Here is a 13,282-nt window from a genome sequence, read left to right as displayed (position 1 = left end):
AATTGGCCGGGCGCGGTGGCTCACGCCTGTAATACCAGCACTTTGGGAGGCCGAGGCGGGCGGATCGCGAGGTCAGGAGATCCAGACCATCCTGGCTAACGTGGTGAAACCCCCGTCTCTACTAAAAAAAAAAAAAAAAAAAAATTAGCTGGGTGTGGTGGCGGGCGCCTGTAGTCCCAGCTACTTGGGAGGCTGAGGCAGGAGAATGGCTTGAACACGGGAGGCGGAGCTTGCAGTAAGCAGAGACCGTGGACCACTGCACTCCAGCCTGGGCGATAGAGCGAGACTCCGTCTCAAAAAAAAAAAAAAAAAATTATTCGTAATTGGTATCATTAACAAGGAATTATGACTGGAGGGGTCAGGAAACCTGGACTCTGGTCCAAGCTCTACCTTTATAGTTGTCAAATATATACATATATATATACACATACAGATATGTCATATATGACTAATAGTTGTATATATTTATGGTGTACAACATGATGTTTTGAAATATATGTACATTGGGGCTGGGCGCGGTGGCTCACGCCTGTAATCGCAGCACTTTGGGAGGCCGAGGCGGGTGGATCACGAGGTCAGGAGATCAGGATCATCCTGGCTAACACGGTGAAACCTCGTCTCTACTAAAAATACAAAAAATTAGCCGAGCGTGGTGGCAGGTGCCTGTAGTCCCAGCAACTGGGAGGCTGAGACAGGAGAATGGCGTGAACCCGGGATGCGGAGCTTGCAGTGAACCGAGATCTTGCCACTGCACTCCAGCCTGGGCGACAGAGCGAGACTCCGTCTCAAAAGAGAAAAAAACAAAAACAAAAACTTGTCAGCTCTATTTGCTGTAAGAACTATATGAGTAACATGAAAATGCCTGACTAGACCCTGTTCCTGTTTTTACTCTTAGCTCGTTCAAATCTTCATGAGGATAATTAACAGCAGTTTGAGTTCTGGGATTCACACTCCAAACTACTGTTTTACTCACCCAGCTACCCTTTTCTGAAATACTACTGGAAAATCATACCTGTATCAGTTAACCTCCATTATTTTATTTGAAGTGAATTCCTGGACCATGAGACATTAGACCAAAGCTAAAAATAAAAATAAAAAAATCAATCAACCCTGAGTTTTGGTATTACTGCTTTCAAGTCATGGATCTGCCTCCTCATAGGTAAAATTTGCAAAATATTACCCGCCGTGTGTGCCTCAGAACCGTTATGGATTAAGGAAGAGAACAATGTTTATGAAAACGTTTTGTAAATTATACAAATGTGGGACATAATGTTCCTGGTAACTGTATGCAAACAATAAGACAACAAAACAAACGCAAAAGCCTTTTTAACTTGTTGCAGTTTTCCTGCCCGGTGTCCCCTCCGCGAATGAGCAGCGTGCAGCGAGCATGTGCGCGCAGTTGCGGTTCTCCATCAACGCCACACTGCTCGGCCTGCGGACGGGGAAACCTGCCATCGCGCGCCTGCGGCCTGCCGAGCGAGGCTCACGGTTCCACTGGGGTCAGTGGGCTATTGACTCCCCGCCTGGGTGAAACCGGAGCTTCCGAGTCACGTGGCGCGCGAAGACAAACCAGGCTGCTCAGGGTTTCCCGTAGCTTTCCCCCAGCTTCCTGGCGATTCATATTCTGGCGCTTACCCCTCCCTTTGGTCCGGCGGAACCCAATCCCCGCCTGACAAGTAAGTCCCGCCGGCCGGACGCGGTGGCGCGCGCCTGTGGTCCCAGCTGCTCAAGGTGCTGAGGCGGGAGAATCACCTGAGCCCGGGAGGTCGGGGGCTGCATGGAACCGTGATCGCACCACCGCACTCCAGCCTGGGCAACTAAGCGAGACCCTGCCTCCAAAAATAAGAATAAAGAAAAAAAAAAAAAAAAAGAACTGCGGCCCCATTGGCCTGACTCTCCTGAACAGCCTAGCTGTCTCCGACCAGTTACGGAGGAGGCGGCCTTGAGAGGGTAGTGCCCATTGGCTCGATGTCCTGCCCTTCCGAAACCTAAGTCTTTAGCTTCCAATCAGGACTCAGCTTTGGGAAGAGCGCCACGCGGTGGGCGAGAGGATGCCCTAGTAAATCCGCAGGTCTTTTGACTCTTTCCGCCTTTGTTTACAGCCCTATTGTGATCTCCCTGTTGAAAAAGCGAGGGCTAAAGAACAGGCATTCAAATATCCTGTGCTCCAGTCACAGCCTTTTCTATTCTTCCGCTAGGAGACACCAAACCCTGGGGAAGATTTACTATAGCTAAGAGAAAACTGAAGCAGAAAGGGCGCGGCTACCTACTTCTTAAATTCCGTTTGTGGACCCTCAGACTCTTAGTCCCCTACTCCCAGATACAGCGGCCCTGCCGTGGCTCCTGGCAAGGTGGCACCCACTTTTGTAGTGTAAGGATGGGGGCGGGGTTTGGCTGGGCAGGTCCAGGATACGAGATCCTGGAAGAAAGAAAAGGTGGTGTGTTTGGGGCGGTCAACGGGCTACGCTGGCTTGACAGGGCTGGACTCTTCAGAACAGGTAATGCTTGGGGGGCCTGTTTGTCTGAACCTGAGGGATAGGGCTGAAGGTGAAATATCCAGGAGACAGGTGAGGGGGCTTGCTAGTGAGAAAGCGCGGGGGGCGGGGGAGCAGGGACAATAGAAGAGGGAGCAGAGGAGCCCAGAAACTGTAGGGTGTAGGAAGCAGCCATCATTCCCTTTCTGCAACCCTCTGTCTCACACGCCTTCCTGCAGAAGCATGGATCTCGGTATCCCTGACCTGCTGGACGCGTGGCTGGAGCCCCCAGAGGATATCTTCTCCACAGGATCCGTCCTGGAGCTGGGACTCCACTGCCCCCCTCCAGAGGTTCCGGTGACTAGGCTACAGGAACAGGGACTGCAAGGCTGGAAGTCCGGTGGGGACCATGGCTGTGTGAGTGTGATGAGTGGGAGTTGGGGTGGGGTTGAGACACAACTCTGTTGTAAGAGGCTTCAGCTCCCACTTGGAGACAGGTCTGAAAACAGACCACCCCGAAAATAGATGTAAGTTGTATAATAACTATCTCCATGCCCAAGAAATGAATGGACTGAAAATGAAGCATAAGGCTGATGTCAGGTAGGACTTCCAAAATTCTTCCCCGCACATATAACCTTTTCCTACTGTAGGGCCTTCAAGAGAGTGAGCCTGAAGATTTCTTGAAGCTTTTCATTGATCCCAATGAGGTGTACCGCTCAGAAGCATCTCCTGGCAATGACAGTGGCACCTCTGAGGACCCCTGCCGTCCAGACAGTCCCCCTGCCCCCAGGGCAACCAGTTCTCCTACGCTCTATGAAGTTGTCTATGAGGCAGGGGCCCTGGAGAGGATGCAGGGGGAAACTGGGCCAACTGTAGGCCTCATCTCCATCCAGCTAGGTCAGTGTTCTTTGTGGGAAGGGGAAAATGGCCCTTCGAGACTGGCTCTAACCATGGGGTTAAGGGGGTTTACCCAACCTGTGCCACTACCCAGGCCCTGCTGCTGTCAGGGTCCCTAAGTATCCTTTCTCCCAGCTACCTGTTTTCTACTCCAGATCAGTGGAGCCCAGCATTTATGGTACCTGATTCCTGCATGGTCAGTGAGCTGCCCTTTGATGCTCATGCCCACATCTTGCCCAGAGCAGGCACCTTAGCCCCAGTGCCTTGTACAACCCTGGTGAGTCTTGGTGTCAGCCAGAACCACTACTCCTTGATACATATGTAATGACACAGACAGGGCAAAGGGATGAGGGAATAGAAACTGATGATGAACTGCCTTTGCCCCAGTTTTTGTGGCATTGGGCCTGAAGACCAAGGAGACATGAACAGTTGAACAATTTTTTATTTTTTGAGCCAGGGTCTTACTCTGTCATCCAGGTTGGAGTGCAGTGGTGCAGTCATGGCTCACTGCATCCTCAATGTCTTGGGCTCAAGCAATCCTCCCACCTCAGCCTTCTGAGTAGCTGGGACTACAGGTATGTGCCACGTCTGGCTAATTTTGGTAGAGATGGGGTTTTGAGGTTTCGCCATGTTGCCCAGGCTCAGGCTCGTCTGAATCTCCTGAGTTCAAGCGATCTCCCTACCTCAGCCTCCCAAAGTAATGGGATTACAGGCATGAGCCACGGTGCCCGGCCAACATGAACAATATGGAGTCTCACTCTGTCACCCAGGCTGGAGTGCAGTGGCACAATCTCAGCTCAACTGCAACCTCCGCCTCCTGGGTTCAAGTGATTCACCTGCCTCAGCCTCCCAAGTAGCTGGGACTACAGGTGCCTGCCACCACACCTGGCTAATTTTTGTATTTTTAGTAGAGACGGGGTTTCACCATATTGGCCAGACTGGTCTTGAACTCCTGACTTTGTGATCCGCCTGCCTCAGCTTCCCAAAGTGCTGGGATTACAGGTGTGAGCCACCGTGCCCGGCCCAACATGAACAATTTTAAAAGCAGGAAAGGACAAGAGAGAGAGAACCCTTGTGGGTAAGGTAGCAACAACTCAGTTAAGGTGGGGTGAGGGAATCTGGGGACAGGGCTCAGGAGAAAGCCCAGACTTTGTGTGCATTGTATTCTTAGCCAGAGCCATTATCTCGGCCTTGGGTCAGGACACAGAAATGGGACAGGCCACCTGGGAATCCCAACTGGTTATAGGTACAGGAAGGAAGAAAAGCAATAGCAGCAATGTTTCCACTGGAACAGTTGCCCAGGAGGCACCCACTGGCTAGTGCTACAGTGTAGCAGAGGTATCACATTAGATGCTTTCTCAAGGCCGGCTGGGCAGAGTCCAAGGCCAGGTAAAGAGGAGGCTGTGCTCAGATCACTGTTCCTCCCTTTCCTCTGAAAATTACTTCTTGTACCCAAAAGGCAGGGACCAGGTCCTAGCCTCTCTTCAAATCTGCAGTTGAAGCTGGGACCAAAAGCCAAGTTAAGCATCTTAGAATCTTTTTTTTAAAAAAAAACAGAGTCTCTCTATGTCACTAGGCTGGAGTGCAATGGTGCCATCTCAGCTCACTGCAACCTCTGCCTCCCAGGTTCAAGCGATTCTCCTGCCTCAGCCTCCTGAGTAGCTGGGACTACAGGCTCGTGCCACCATGCCCAGCTAATTTTTTTTTTTTTTTTTTGAGATGGAGTCTCGCTCTGTCGCCCAGGCTGGAGTGCAGTGGTGCAATCTTGGCTTACTGCAAGCTCCGCCTCCTGGGTTCACGCCATTCTCCTGCCTCAGCCTCCTGAGCAGCTGGGACTAGAGGTGTCTGCCACCACGCCCGGCTAATTTTTTGTATTTTTAGTAGAGACAGGTTTCACCATGTTAGCCAGGATGGTCTCCATCTTCTGACCCCGTGATCTGCCCGCCTCGGCCTCCCAAAGTGCTGGGATTACAGGCGTGAGCCACCGCGCCTGGCCTAATTTTTGTATTTTTAGTAGAGGCAGGGTTTCACCATGTTGGCCAGGCTGGTCTCAAATTTCTGACCTCAGGTAATCCGCCCACCTTGGCATCCCAAAGTGCTGGGATTACAGGCGTGAGGCACCGTGCCCGGCCACATCTTTCAAAAAGAAATACTAGTGAGAAAGTCAAGTTACTCAGTTGATGGGCTCAGGTTCACCACCAGCACCATCTACTCTCCCTACATCCTCTCTTGTGATTTGCTGTGAGACATATGGCTGCCTTTGGGAAGCTTCATATGAGAGGGGACAGAACCTTAGTCTGGGAAGCGGAGCTCAGACCCTAGGGGAGAATAGGCCACTGCCCCAGGGAATTCCCTGTGGTTGACATGCAACTGAATAACACATTCTGCTAAATGGAAGTTAATGGCTGAAAGTGAATCATGTGCTTGCTGTAAGGAAATTACGTAAACTTCACTGTAGTGAGTTCTTTCAGGTTCTCTTGGGTATGGGGAGACATGGACCAGAATAAGCCTTCCCTAGCTTGCTCAGAGTGCCAAGGTCCTAAGTCTCTGGGTAAAGGATATGACAATACCCTCCTCTCTCCCTTCTTGGCCTCAGGAAGTCCCTTTGGCTTGATCTAGAACCTGTCAGAATTAAGGTCTCTGCCCCTCACCTCACCTCTAGATTAAAGTTGTCTCCCAGTGCAAATAGGAAGCGCTTTCCAGAAGGCATGTAGAGGGAGTAGCCTGGGTGTTGCAAATGGGATGACCCCCTCCTCAATCCTATTGCATCTTCTCCTGCCCCTACCCCCAGCTGCCCTGTCAAACCCTGTTCCTGACGGATGAGGAGAAGCATCTGCTGGGGCAGGAAGGGGTTTCTCTGCCCTCTCACCTGCCCCTCACCAAGGTAACATGCTTCCCCCTAAGGGTATCCCAACCCAGGGGCCTCACCATGACCCTGGCCAATATCCCAGGAGAAGCACTGGGGAGCTGGGGGCAGGTGAAGGACCCAGGACTCACACATCCTGGGCCTCCAGGCAGAGGAGAGGGTCCTCAAAAAGGTCAGGAGGAAAATCCGTAACAAGCAGTCAGCTCAGGACAGTCGGCGGCGGAAGAAGGAGTACATTGATGGGCTGGAGAGCAGGTATGCCTGGGTTATTTCTGGCTTCCTGTGGGCCATGTCTGGGCCCCTTCCTCACCACGGCAGGGAAAATAAGGGACTCAGGTTGCTGAGCCTTGTCCTACCTCCCCACACTCTAGGGTGGCAGCCTGTTCTGCACAGAACCAAGAATTACAGAAAAAAGTCCAGGAGCTGGAGAGGCACAATATGTGAGTGAAAGCGTTTGTGTGTGTGTGTGTGTGTGTGTGTGTGTGTGTGTGTGTGTGTGTGTGTGTGTGTGTGTGTGTGTGTGTGTGTGTGTTTTGAAGGCGCGTACAGCACACAGGGGCGCCATTCTTGGCTCCTGGTACCCAGAAGATACTAACTCTTCATTCCTCCTTTCCCAGCTCCTTGGTAGCTCAGCTCCGCCAGCTGCAGACGCTAATTGCTCAAACTTCCAACAAAGCCGCCCAGACCAGCACTTGTGTTCTGGTACCATTAGTCTATCTACTCCCATCTGCCCCCACGTCCACCATCTTCCCCCACACTTCTATCCTTATACCCCGACTACCCAGCCAGATCTACTTCCCACATCCGATAACCCCAGCTGGCCTCCATTCACTCTGCCCCCTACTCCCTTCCTCTGTTCCTCTTGCTTCCTCCCAGATTCTTCTTTTTTCCCTGGCTCTCATCATCCTGCCCAGCTTCAGTCCATTCCAGGGTCGACCAGAAGCTGGGCCTGAGGATTACCAGCCTCACGGAGGTGAGAGGCAAGGGCAGGGAGCAACCCCTGGCTGAGCAAGGGATGGGGACTGTGTTCTCCAAGGTCGTCAAGAAGCAAGAGGGAGGTCCTGTCCTGTCTAGGGTCTCCCACCCAGGGGAGCACTCTACTACTGCCTTCTTTCCTTCACCTCACAGTGACTTCCAGAAATATCCTGACCCACAAGGACATAACAGAAAATCTGGAGACCCAAGTGGTAGAGTCCAGACTGAGGGAGCCACCTGAAGCCAAGGATGCAAATGACTCAACAAGGACACTGCTTGAGAAGATGGGAGGGAAGCCAAGACCCAGTGGGCGCATCGGGACCGTGCTGCATGCAGATGAGATGTGAGCTGGAACACACCTTCCTGGCCCACTTGCTGATCACAAGGAATCCTGGGCTTCCTTACGGCTTTGCTTCCCACTGGGATTCCTACTTAGGTGTCTGCCCTCAGGAATCCAGATCACTTCAGGACACCCCAAGAGATGTCCTTTAGTCTCTCTCTGCCTTAGGTCCAGTCTGCATTTGTTTGCATATATGAGAGGGTACCTCAAATACTTTTGTTATGTATCTATGATTTTATTTCTTCTTTGGGGATAGGGTTGAGGGGAAATAAGTTTTGAGTGATAAATAAACGTTTTAACTGAAATTGTATCCCAGAAGTCTCATATAAGTAGTAGAAGAGGGGGAAAACAAGGGAGAAGTGGTGGGGAAGACTTGGTAGATTAGGGCCTTAAGTAGCCACCTCCTTTCCCTCTCTGCCCCCATGACTTCCTGCTCCAAGTTACAGAAGGGAAGGAAACCATTTTACTCTTTTTATTCTGCTCATTAATGATCTGAAAGAAGAGGACGGGGAAAAGGGGATTCCACCACAAGGCTCCAAAGAACCAAGAGTGCAAATCAGTCCATTTCACTTTCACTGTCTGAGATTGGGTCTCTAAGACCCAGGATAAAAGGGTGGAATGTAGCTATATGGACTCAATTTGCTTCCGGACCTTTTCCAGAGCCTTTCTGTCCAGTTGTCGCTGACGAATGATGACAAGACAAGCGAAGATCAGGGCCACAAACACAACAGCCCCTTCGAACTTCCAGAATAAGTGTTGTTCCATCAAAGCTGAGCGGCAGCTGAGGGCAGGAAGGAATAGTTATTCCCAGGGAAGGCCAGACAGCTTCTCCCTCTAATCTCCCTTCTACTTCAGCCTAGCCAGGATATATTCAAGAGGAAATCAGAGCCAGGCTTCTGTTGTGTGTATAGTACATAAATCCCTCTCAAATAGATCATTTAATTTATTCTCTGGATAAGCAGAGCTAGTATTAACCAATTTTACTGATGAGAAAATATGGCCAATAACATAATGCTGAGGAATAGAGCTGGAACTTGGGTTCAAGTAATTTGGCTCCAAATCCCGTCTTCCTTGTTTCTTATTTATTTTTGAGATGGTGTCTCATTCTGTCACCCAGATTGGAGTGCAGTGGTGTGACCTTGGCTCACTGAGGTCACACCACTCCCCTGCCCAGGTTTAAGCAGTTCTCTGCCTCAGCCTCCCAAGTAGCTGGGATTACAGGTGCCTGCCATCATGCCCGGCTAATTTTTGAATTTTTAGTAGAGACGGGGTTTCACCATCTTGGCCAGCCGGTATTGAACTGACCTCGTGATCCACCCGCCTCAGTCTCCCAAAGTGCTGGGATTACAGGTGTGAGCTACCCCTTCCGGCCTTTGTTTGTTTGTTTTGAGACACAGTCTCGCTCCATCGCCCAGGCTGGAGTGCAGTGGCATGATCTTGGCTCACTTTAACCTCTGCCTCTTAGGTTCAAGCGATTCTCCCTGCCTCAGCCTCCCGAGTAGCTGGGATTATGGGCACCCACCACCACACCGGCTAATTTTTGTATTTTTAGTAGAGATGGGGTTTCACCACGTTGGCCAGGCTGATCTTGAACTCCTGACCTTAGGTGATCCGTTAGCCTCAGTCTCCCAAAGTGCTGGGATTATAGGTGTGAGCCCGGCCACCTCTTCTTTCAAATATTCCATGCTACTGCCAGACCAGGGGAAAAGGTGGGACCATCCATCTAAAGTCATAGGAGCAAAGGAGGTAATCCAGAGAAGAGAAACAGCACTCACCTTTTGAACTCAATTCTCTTAGATGAGCTGCATGTGATTTTCTCTACATACCCTGTGGGACCACACTCAGGGGTAGTTTTCTGCCAGGAGAAAAGAAGCAAAGTACATGTTAGGAAGGGGCAACAGGAAAAACAAAAAGGCTGCCATTCAGAAGGTGCAGGTGCCCAACTATTATGGTTTGGAGTGATAGGCAACAGAGAGCTAATGAAAGAGTTCTGATGCGGATGGTGGAGGTGGTGGCTGCATGTTAGAACACTTCAGAGGCAACAATCTAGGAGAGGCAAGCATACATTCCATTCCAGAGCCTACTATACTAAAAGTGAATAAAACATAGTTATCATCTGAGGCCAGGCGCGGTGGCTCACGCCTGTAATCCCAGCACTTTGGAATGCTGAGGCAGGCAGATCATGAAGTGAGGAGTTAAGAGACCAGCCTGGCCAACATAGTGAAACCCGAGTCTACTAAAAATACAAAAATTAGCCAAGCAAGGTGGAACGCGCCTTCAGTCCCAGTTAGCTACTCGGGAGGCTGAGGCAGGAGAATTGCTTGAACCCGGGAGGTGGAGGTCGTGGTGAGCCGAGACCACGCCACTGCACTCCAGCCTGGGCAACAGAGTGAGACTCCATCTCAAAAACAAACAAACAAACAAACAAAAAAACCATAGTTATCAGTTGAATACTGCCATTAGCTTGGAAAGAAAGGGGCACATTTTCAGGGGAAAGGCAAGTACAGATTTGGACATACACTGAGACCGCAAGAAGAAAGAAAAAAAGATGATGCAAAGGCAGCTTAATAAGACTTGGATGTTAAGATGTTGCTTAAGTGTTTGCTTGGATGTCCAAAAAAAAAAAAAAAGGCGGGGGGGGTAGAGAAACAGATACTCACAGCCTGGAAATTAGAGCATGGAGAGCACTCTGTTGTTACCACAAACTCTTCCACCAGCCAGCATGGCAAATTTGAGGTGCTCGCTGAAAGGAAAGATAAATGCCAATCCCAGACCATTCAGAAAACATTTCTCCCAAAGGCTCTGCCCATCCAAATTCCCGGCACAGCGCTTGCCCTCATTCTATGTGGTGCCGCCCTTTTCCACCTGTGCTCTTGGTATATGGGGAAGATACTAAAACCAAAAACAAACGACGGAAGTGTCGGGTTCCCAGACAATCACCCACCTGACAGCTTCTCCTCCTGCACGGGAGCCTCTGCTTGACTGTAGCGGAGTGGGCGGAAGGGACGAAAGTCAAAATCCAGAAAATAGGGCACCCCCTCCTGCGCTGTCCATGGATAAGGTCTCCCCCAACCCCGGGGCCGGGAGCGATCCTGTCCTCCAGTGACCTCCTTTTCCCTCCCCTTACCCCCTCCTTACCAGAGCTTTAAGGTGAAAGCACAGAGCAACCAGCAGAGGTGGCGGCCCTGGGGGAGGCCATGCCTCCCGGAGCCCGCAGGCATGGAGCGCTAAGTGTCGCACCTGTCGGAACAGAGGGACCTACTCCGCAGGCCTCGTGCCTCCGTCAGAGCGCAGAGGCGGCACTTACTCTGCAGCCCTCCCAGAGGTTCCAGGTCAGGGCAGGGAAGGCCGAAGTTGCCTGTCGGAGCAGAGGATCTTTCGGGACGTCCCCGTTGCCACAGCGAGAAAAATCGATTACGCGTTTGCGGGCTAGGAAGGCGAGCGCCTTCTGCGGGGTCCACAGGGCGCTGGAGGAAGGGCCGGCGGGGGCGCACGGCCCTAGCGCCCGCTCACCTCCGCTCCCGCCCCCGACGCAGCCATCTAGCCCCGTGGATGATCCTCGGGCACTGGCCCGAGCTGGGGGCCCGGTGTTCCCGGGCGCGTTCCGTCGTAGCCCGCTGGGGCTTGTAGTCTTCCGCGGTCGGTGGCGCCTCGCCTGCTGGGAATTAGCTCGGCGCCCCGTTGCATTGTGGTCCCGGTAGTCTTTGCGAGAATAGCAAATGGCGGTTGCAGAGGCTCGTCTGGATTCTTGGCTCGCTGCTCCCTGGCTGGCGCCTGTTTGTTCATTCTGGGCTGGTGAGCAGGGACAATACGTCGCCGTCTCAGGACTTTGCTCTCTCCTTAAAACCCTAGGATTCACCGTCAAGCTTCAGTTTGTCATCCTTCTGCAGCTGCCCCTTCATCGCCACTGATGGTCCAGTGGAGAAGCTGTGTTGGAGGTCAAGGGATGGAGGCGAAACTGCGCGTTCTCGTCCCTGCAGAAGCGGGAATATCCGAGGCACATGGCGAACGTGAAACTTTCTCCTTGTCTCTTGGCTCCCACTCCGCTACACAGATGAACGGTGTCACCTTCCCTCCTGTTACTTGCTAAGCCTACTCCGCAGAGCTGGTCCTTTGCATAACCTCTTCAAATGTTCTCAACTCTCCCTTGCTCCTACATAGTGGAGTAATCATAAGTGCAATGAGAAAAGCATGAGATTTGAAGTTCCAATAAGTGTTGAGTCTAGGTTCTGGTGGTTATTAACTCCATGATTTTAGGACAGTATCTGACTCGCAGTGTTCTGTGTGAAACGGAAATGCTAATATGCATTTACCAGGACTTTTTCTTGCGAGAGGCAAATGAAATGTGTCTCCATTTCATGAGTAAGTTCAGAGAATATAAGTGACTTGTCCAAGGTCAGCAAGCTAGTGAGTGGGAAAGCTGAGGCTTGAGCCTAGACTGTCAACACCCAGGCCAGAGATTCATTGCCTGCTTTTCATCCTATGTAGTGAAACCTTGATATACACTCAGACCTGCAGTGACTTGACCAGCACTCTGGGTTCATGCTTTACTGTCTGATAATGAATTTTCATTTACTTTTATTTTTTTTCTTAGGGTCTCGGTCTGTCACCCAGGCCAGAATGCAGTGGTGTGATCATGGTTCACTGCAACCTCCCCGTCCTGGGTTCGAGGGATCCTCCCACCTCAACCTCCCGAGTAGCTGGGACCATAGGCACGTGCCACCATGCCTGGCTAAAATTTTTTGTATTTTTGGTAGAGAGGAGGTTTTGCCATGTTGCCCAGGCTGATCTGGAACTCCTGAGCTCAAGGGATCCACCTGCCTCCATCTCAGCTTCCCAAAGTGCTGGGATTACAGGCATAAGCCACCGCCCTGGGCCTTGGTAATGTATTAATCTAACCTAATTCTGCCCTAATTTGCCCCCTAGTTTCACATATGTGTTAACTGCAGCCTCCCAAGACATTGGGACCATGTGATTTTAGTTTTCTTAGATGCTCGATAGACAAGGAGGTACTTAAATAAACCTCATATAAACATGGGCGCTAATAAAATAATGTGGACCCCACCTCTGAAGACCAAAGGGCTTATTTCCATATTTTTTTTCTTGTTAATTCTGCTCCCCATTCTCCTCCCCCAAGGCATCTTTCTGGGCTAAAGACCACTGCTTCTACCCTCCCCAACAGCTTTAAAGGATAGAACACTTTATTTTGGGATTGACAGTGTATCTGGCTGGGCGCGGTGGCTCACGCCTGTAATCCCAGCACTTTGGGAGGCCGAGGTGGGTGGATCACCTGAAGTCGGGAGTTTGAGACCAGCCTGACCAACATGGAGAAACCCTACCTCTACTAAAAATACAAAATTAGCTGGGCATGGTGCCGTATGCCCGTAATCCCAGCTACTTGTGAGGGTAAGGCAGGAGAATCACTTGAACCTGGGAGGTAGAGATTGTGGTGAGCCGAGATCACACCATTGTACTCCAGCCTGGGCAACAAGAGTGAGACTTCATCTCAAAAAGAAAAAAAAAGAACTTAAACATAAGCCACAAATAAGGCTTATCATTACCCCATCAATGCTTGGATACTTACTGCATTTATCAAGTTATTACATTTTGCTGTGTAAAAAATATTATGTATGGTGAAAGGGGGATATATATATTATATATTAAAATATACATTATAAATAATTATATATTATATAATTTTATAATATATATTTATGTATTTTGTATATT

The 13,282-nt window shown here is 50.6% G+C and overlaps 2 protein-coding genes across 9 annotated transcripts; one reads left to right on the top strand and one right to left on the bottom strand.

The window, feature by feature from the left end:
- Positions 1 to 2,014: 2,014 nt before the first annotated feature.
- Positions 2,015 to 11,307, top strand: CREB3L4 (cAMP responsive element binding protein 3 like 4). 8 transcript variants are annotated; one of them, NM_001265999.1, is given in 14 exon segments: positions 2,491 to 2,498; positions 2,714 to 2,891; positions 3,125 to 3,371; positions 3,527 to 3,648; positions 6,163 to 6,255; positions 6,386 to 6,492; positions 6,609 to 6,677; positions 6,855 to 6,939; positions 7,114 to 7,210; positions 7,366 to 8,333; positions 9,328 to 9,407; positions 10,213 to 10,295; positions 10,497 to 10,534; positions 10,691 to 11,307. In NM_001265999.1, coding segments are annotated over 9 exon segments (1,188 nt in total). In that variant the 5' UTR covers positions 2,491 to 2,498; positions 2,714 to 2,717; the 3' UTR covers positions 7,560 to 8,333; positions 9,328 to 9,407; positions 10,213 to 10,295; positions 10,497 to 10,534; positions 10,691 to 11,307.
- On the bottom strand, positions 8,011 to 11,180 carry JTB (jumping translocation breakpoint). Its single transcript, XM_001111373.5, has 5 exons — positions 10,691 to 11,180; positions 10,497 to 10,534; positions 10,213 to 10,295; positions 9,328 to 9,407; positions 8,011 to 8,333 (listed from the first exon to the last, which is right to left on the bottom strand). Exons 1-5 carry the CDS (start codon positions 10,771 to 10,773, stop codon positions 8,177 to 8,179), a joined length of 441 nt encoding a protein of 146 aa, XP_001111373.3. The 5' UTR covers positions 10,774 to 11,180; the 3' UTR covers positions 8,011 to 8,176.
- Positions 11,308 to 13,282: the final 1,975 nt, after the last annotated feature.

This window comes from Macaca mulatta, chromosome 1, assembly GCF_049350105.2.
Source record: "Macaca mulatta isolate MMU2019108-1 chromosome 1, T2T-MMU8v2.0, whole genome shotgun sequence".
NCBI classification, from domain to species: Eukaryota; Metazoa; Chordata; class Mammalia; order Primates; family Cercopithecidae; genus Macaca; species Macaca mulatta.
This window is presented reverse-complemented; position numbering and strand designations above follow the sequence as displayed.

What these genes read in the sequence shown, in the direction of transcription:
- CREB3L4 (XM_077994641.1), top strand. Translation starts at nt 2,378, where the DNA reads ATGGGGGCGGGGTTTGGCTGGGCAGGTCCAGGATACGAGATCCTGGAA. An exon ending in ATTGATGGGCTGGAGAGCAG is followed by an intron (nt 6,493 to 6,608) that starts GTATGCCTGGGT and finishes CCCACACTCTAG; the next exon opens with GGTGGCAGCCTGTTCTGCAC. An exon ending in GGATTACCAGCCTCACGGAG is followed by an intron (nt 7,211 to 7,365) that starts GTGAGAGGCAAG and finishes TTCACCTCACAG; the next exon opens with TGACTTCCAGAAATATCCTG.
- JTB (XM_001111373.5), bottom strand. Translation starts at nt 10,773, where the DNA reads ATGCCTGCGGGCTCCGGGAGGCATGGCCTCCCCCAGGGCCGCCACCTC. An exon ending in GCAGGAGGAGAAGCTGTCAG is followed by an intron (nt 10,296 to 10,496) that starts GTGGGTGATTGT and finishes CTTTCCTTTCAG; the next exon opens with CGAGCACCTCAAATTTGCCA. An exon ending in CATGCTCTAATTTCCAGGCT is followed by an intron (nt 9,408 to 10,212) that starts GTGAGTATCTGT and finishes TTCTCCTGGCAG; the next exon opens with AAAACTACCCCTGAGTGTGG.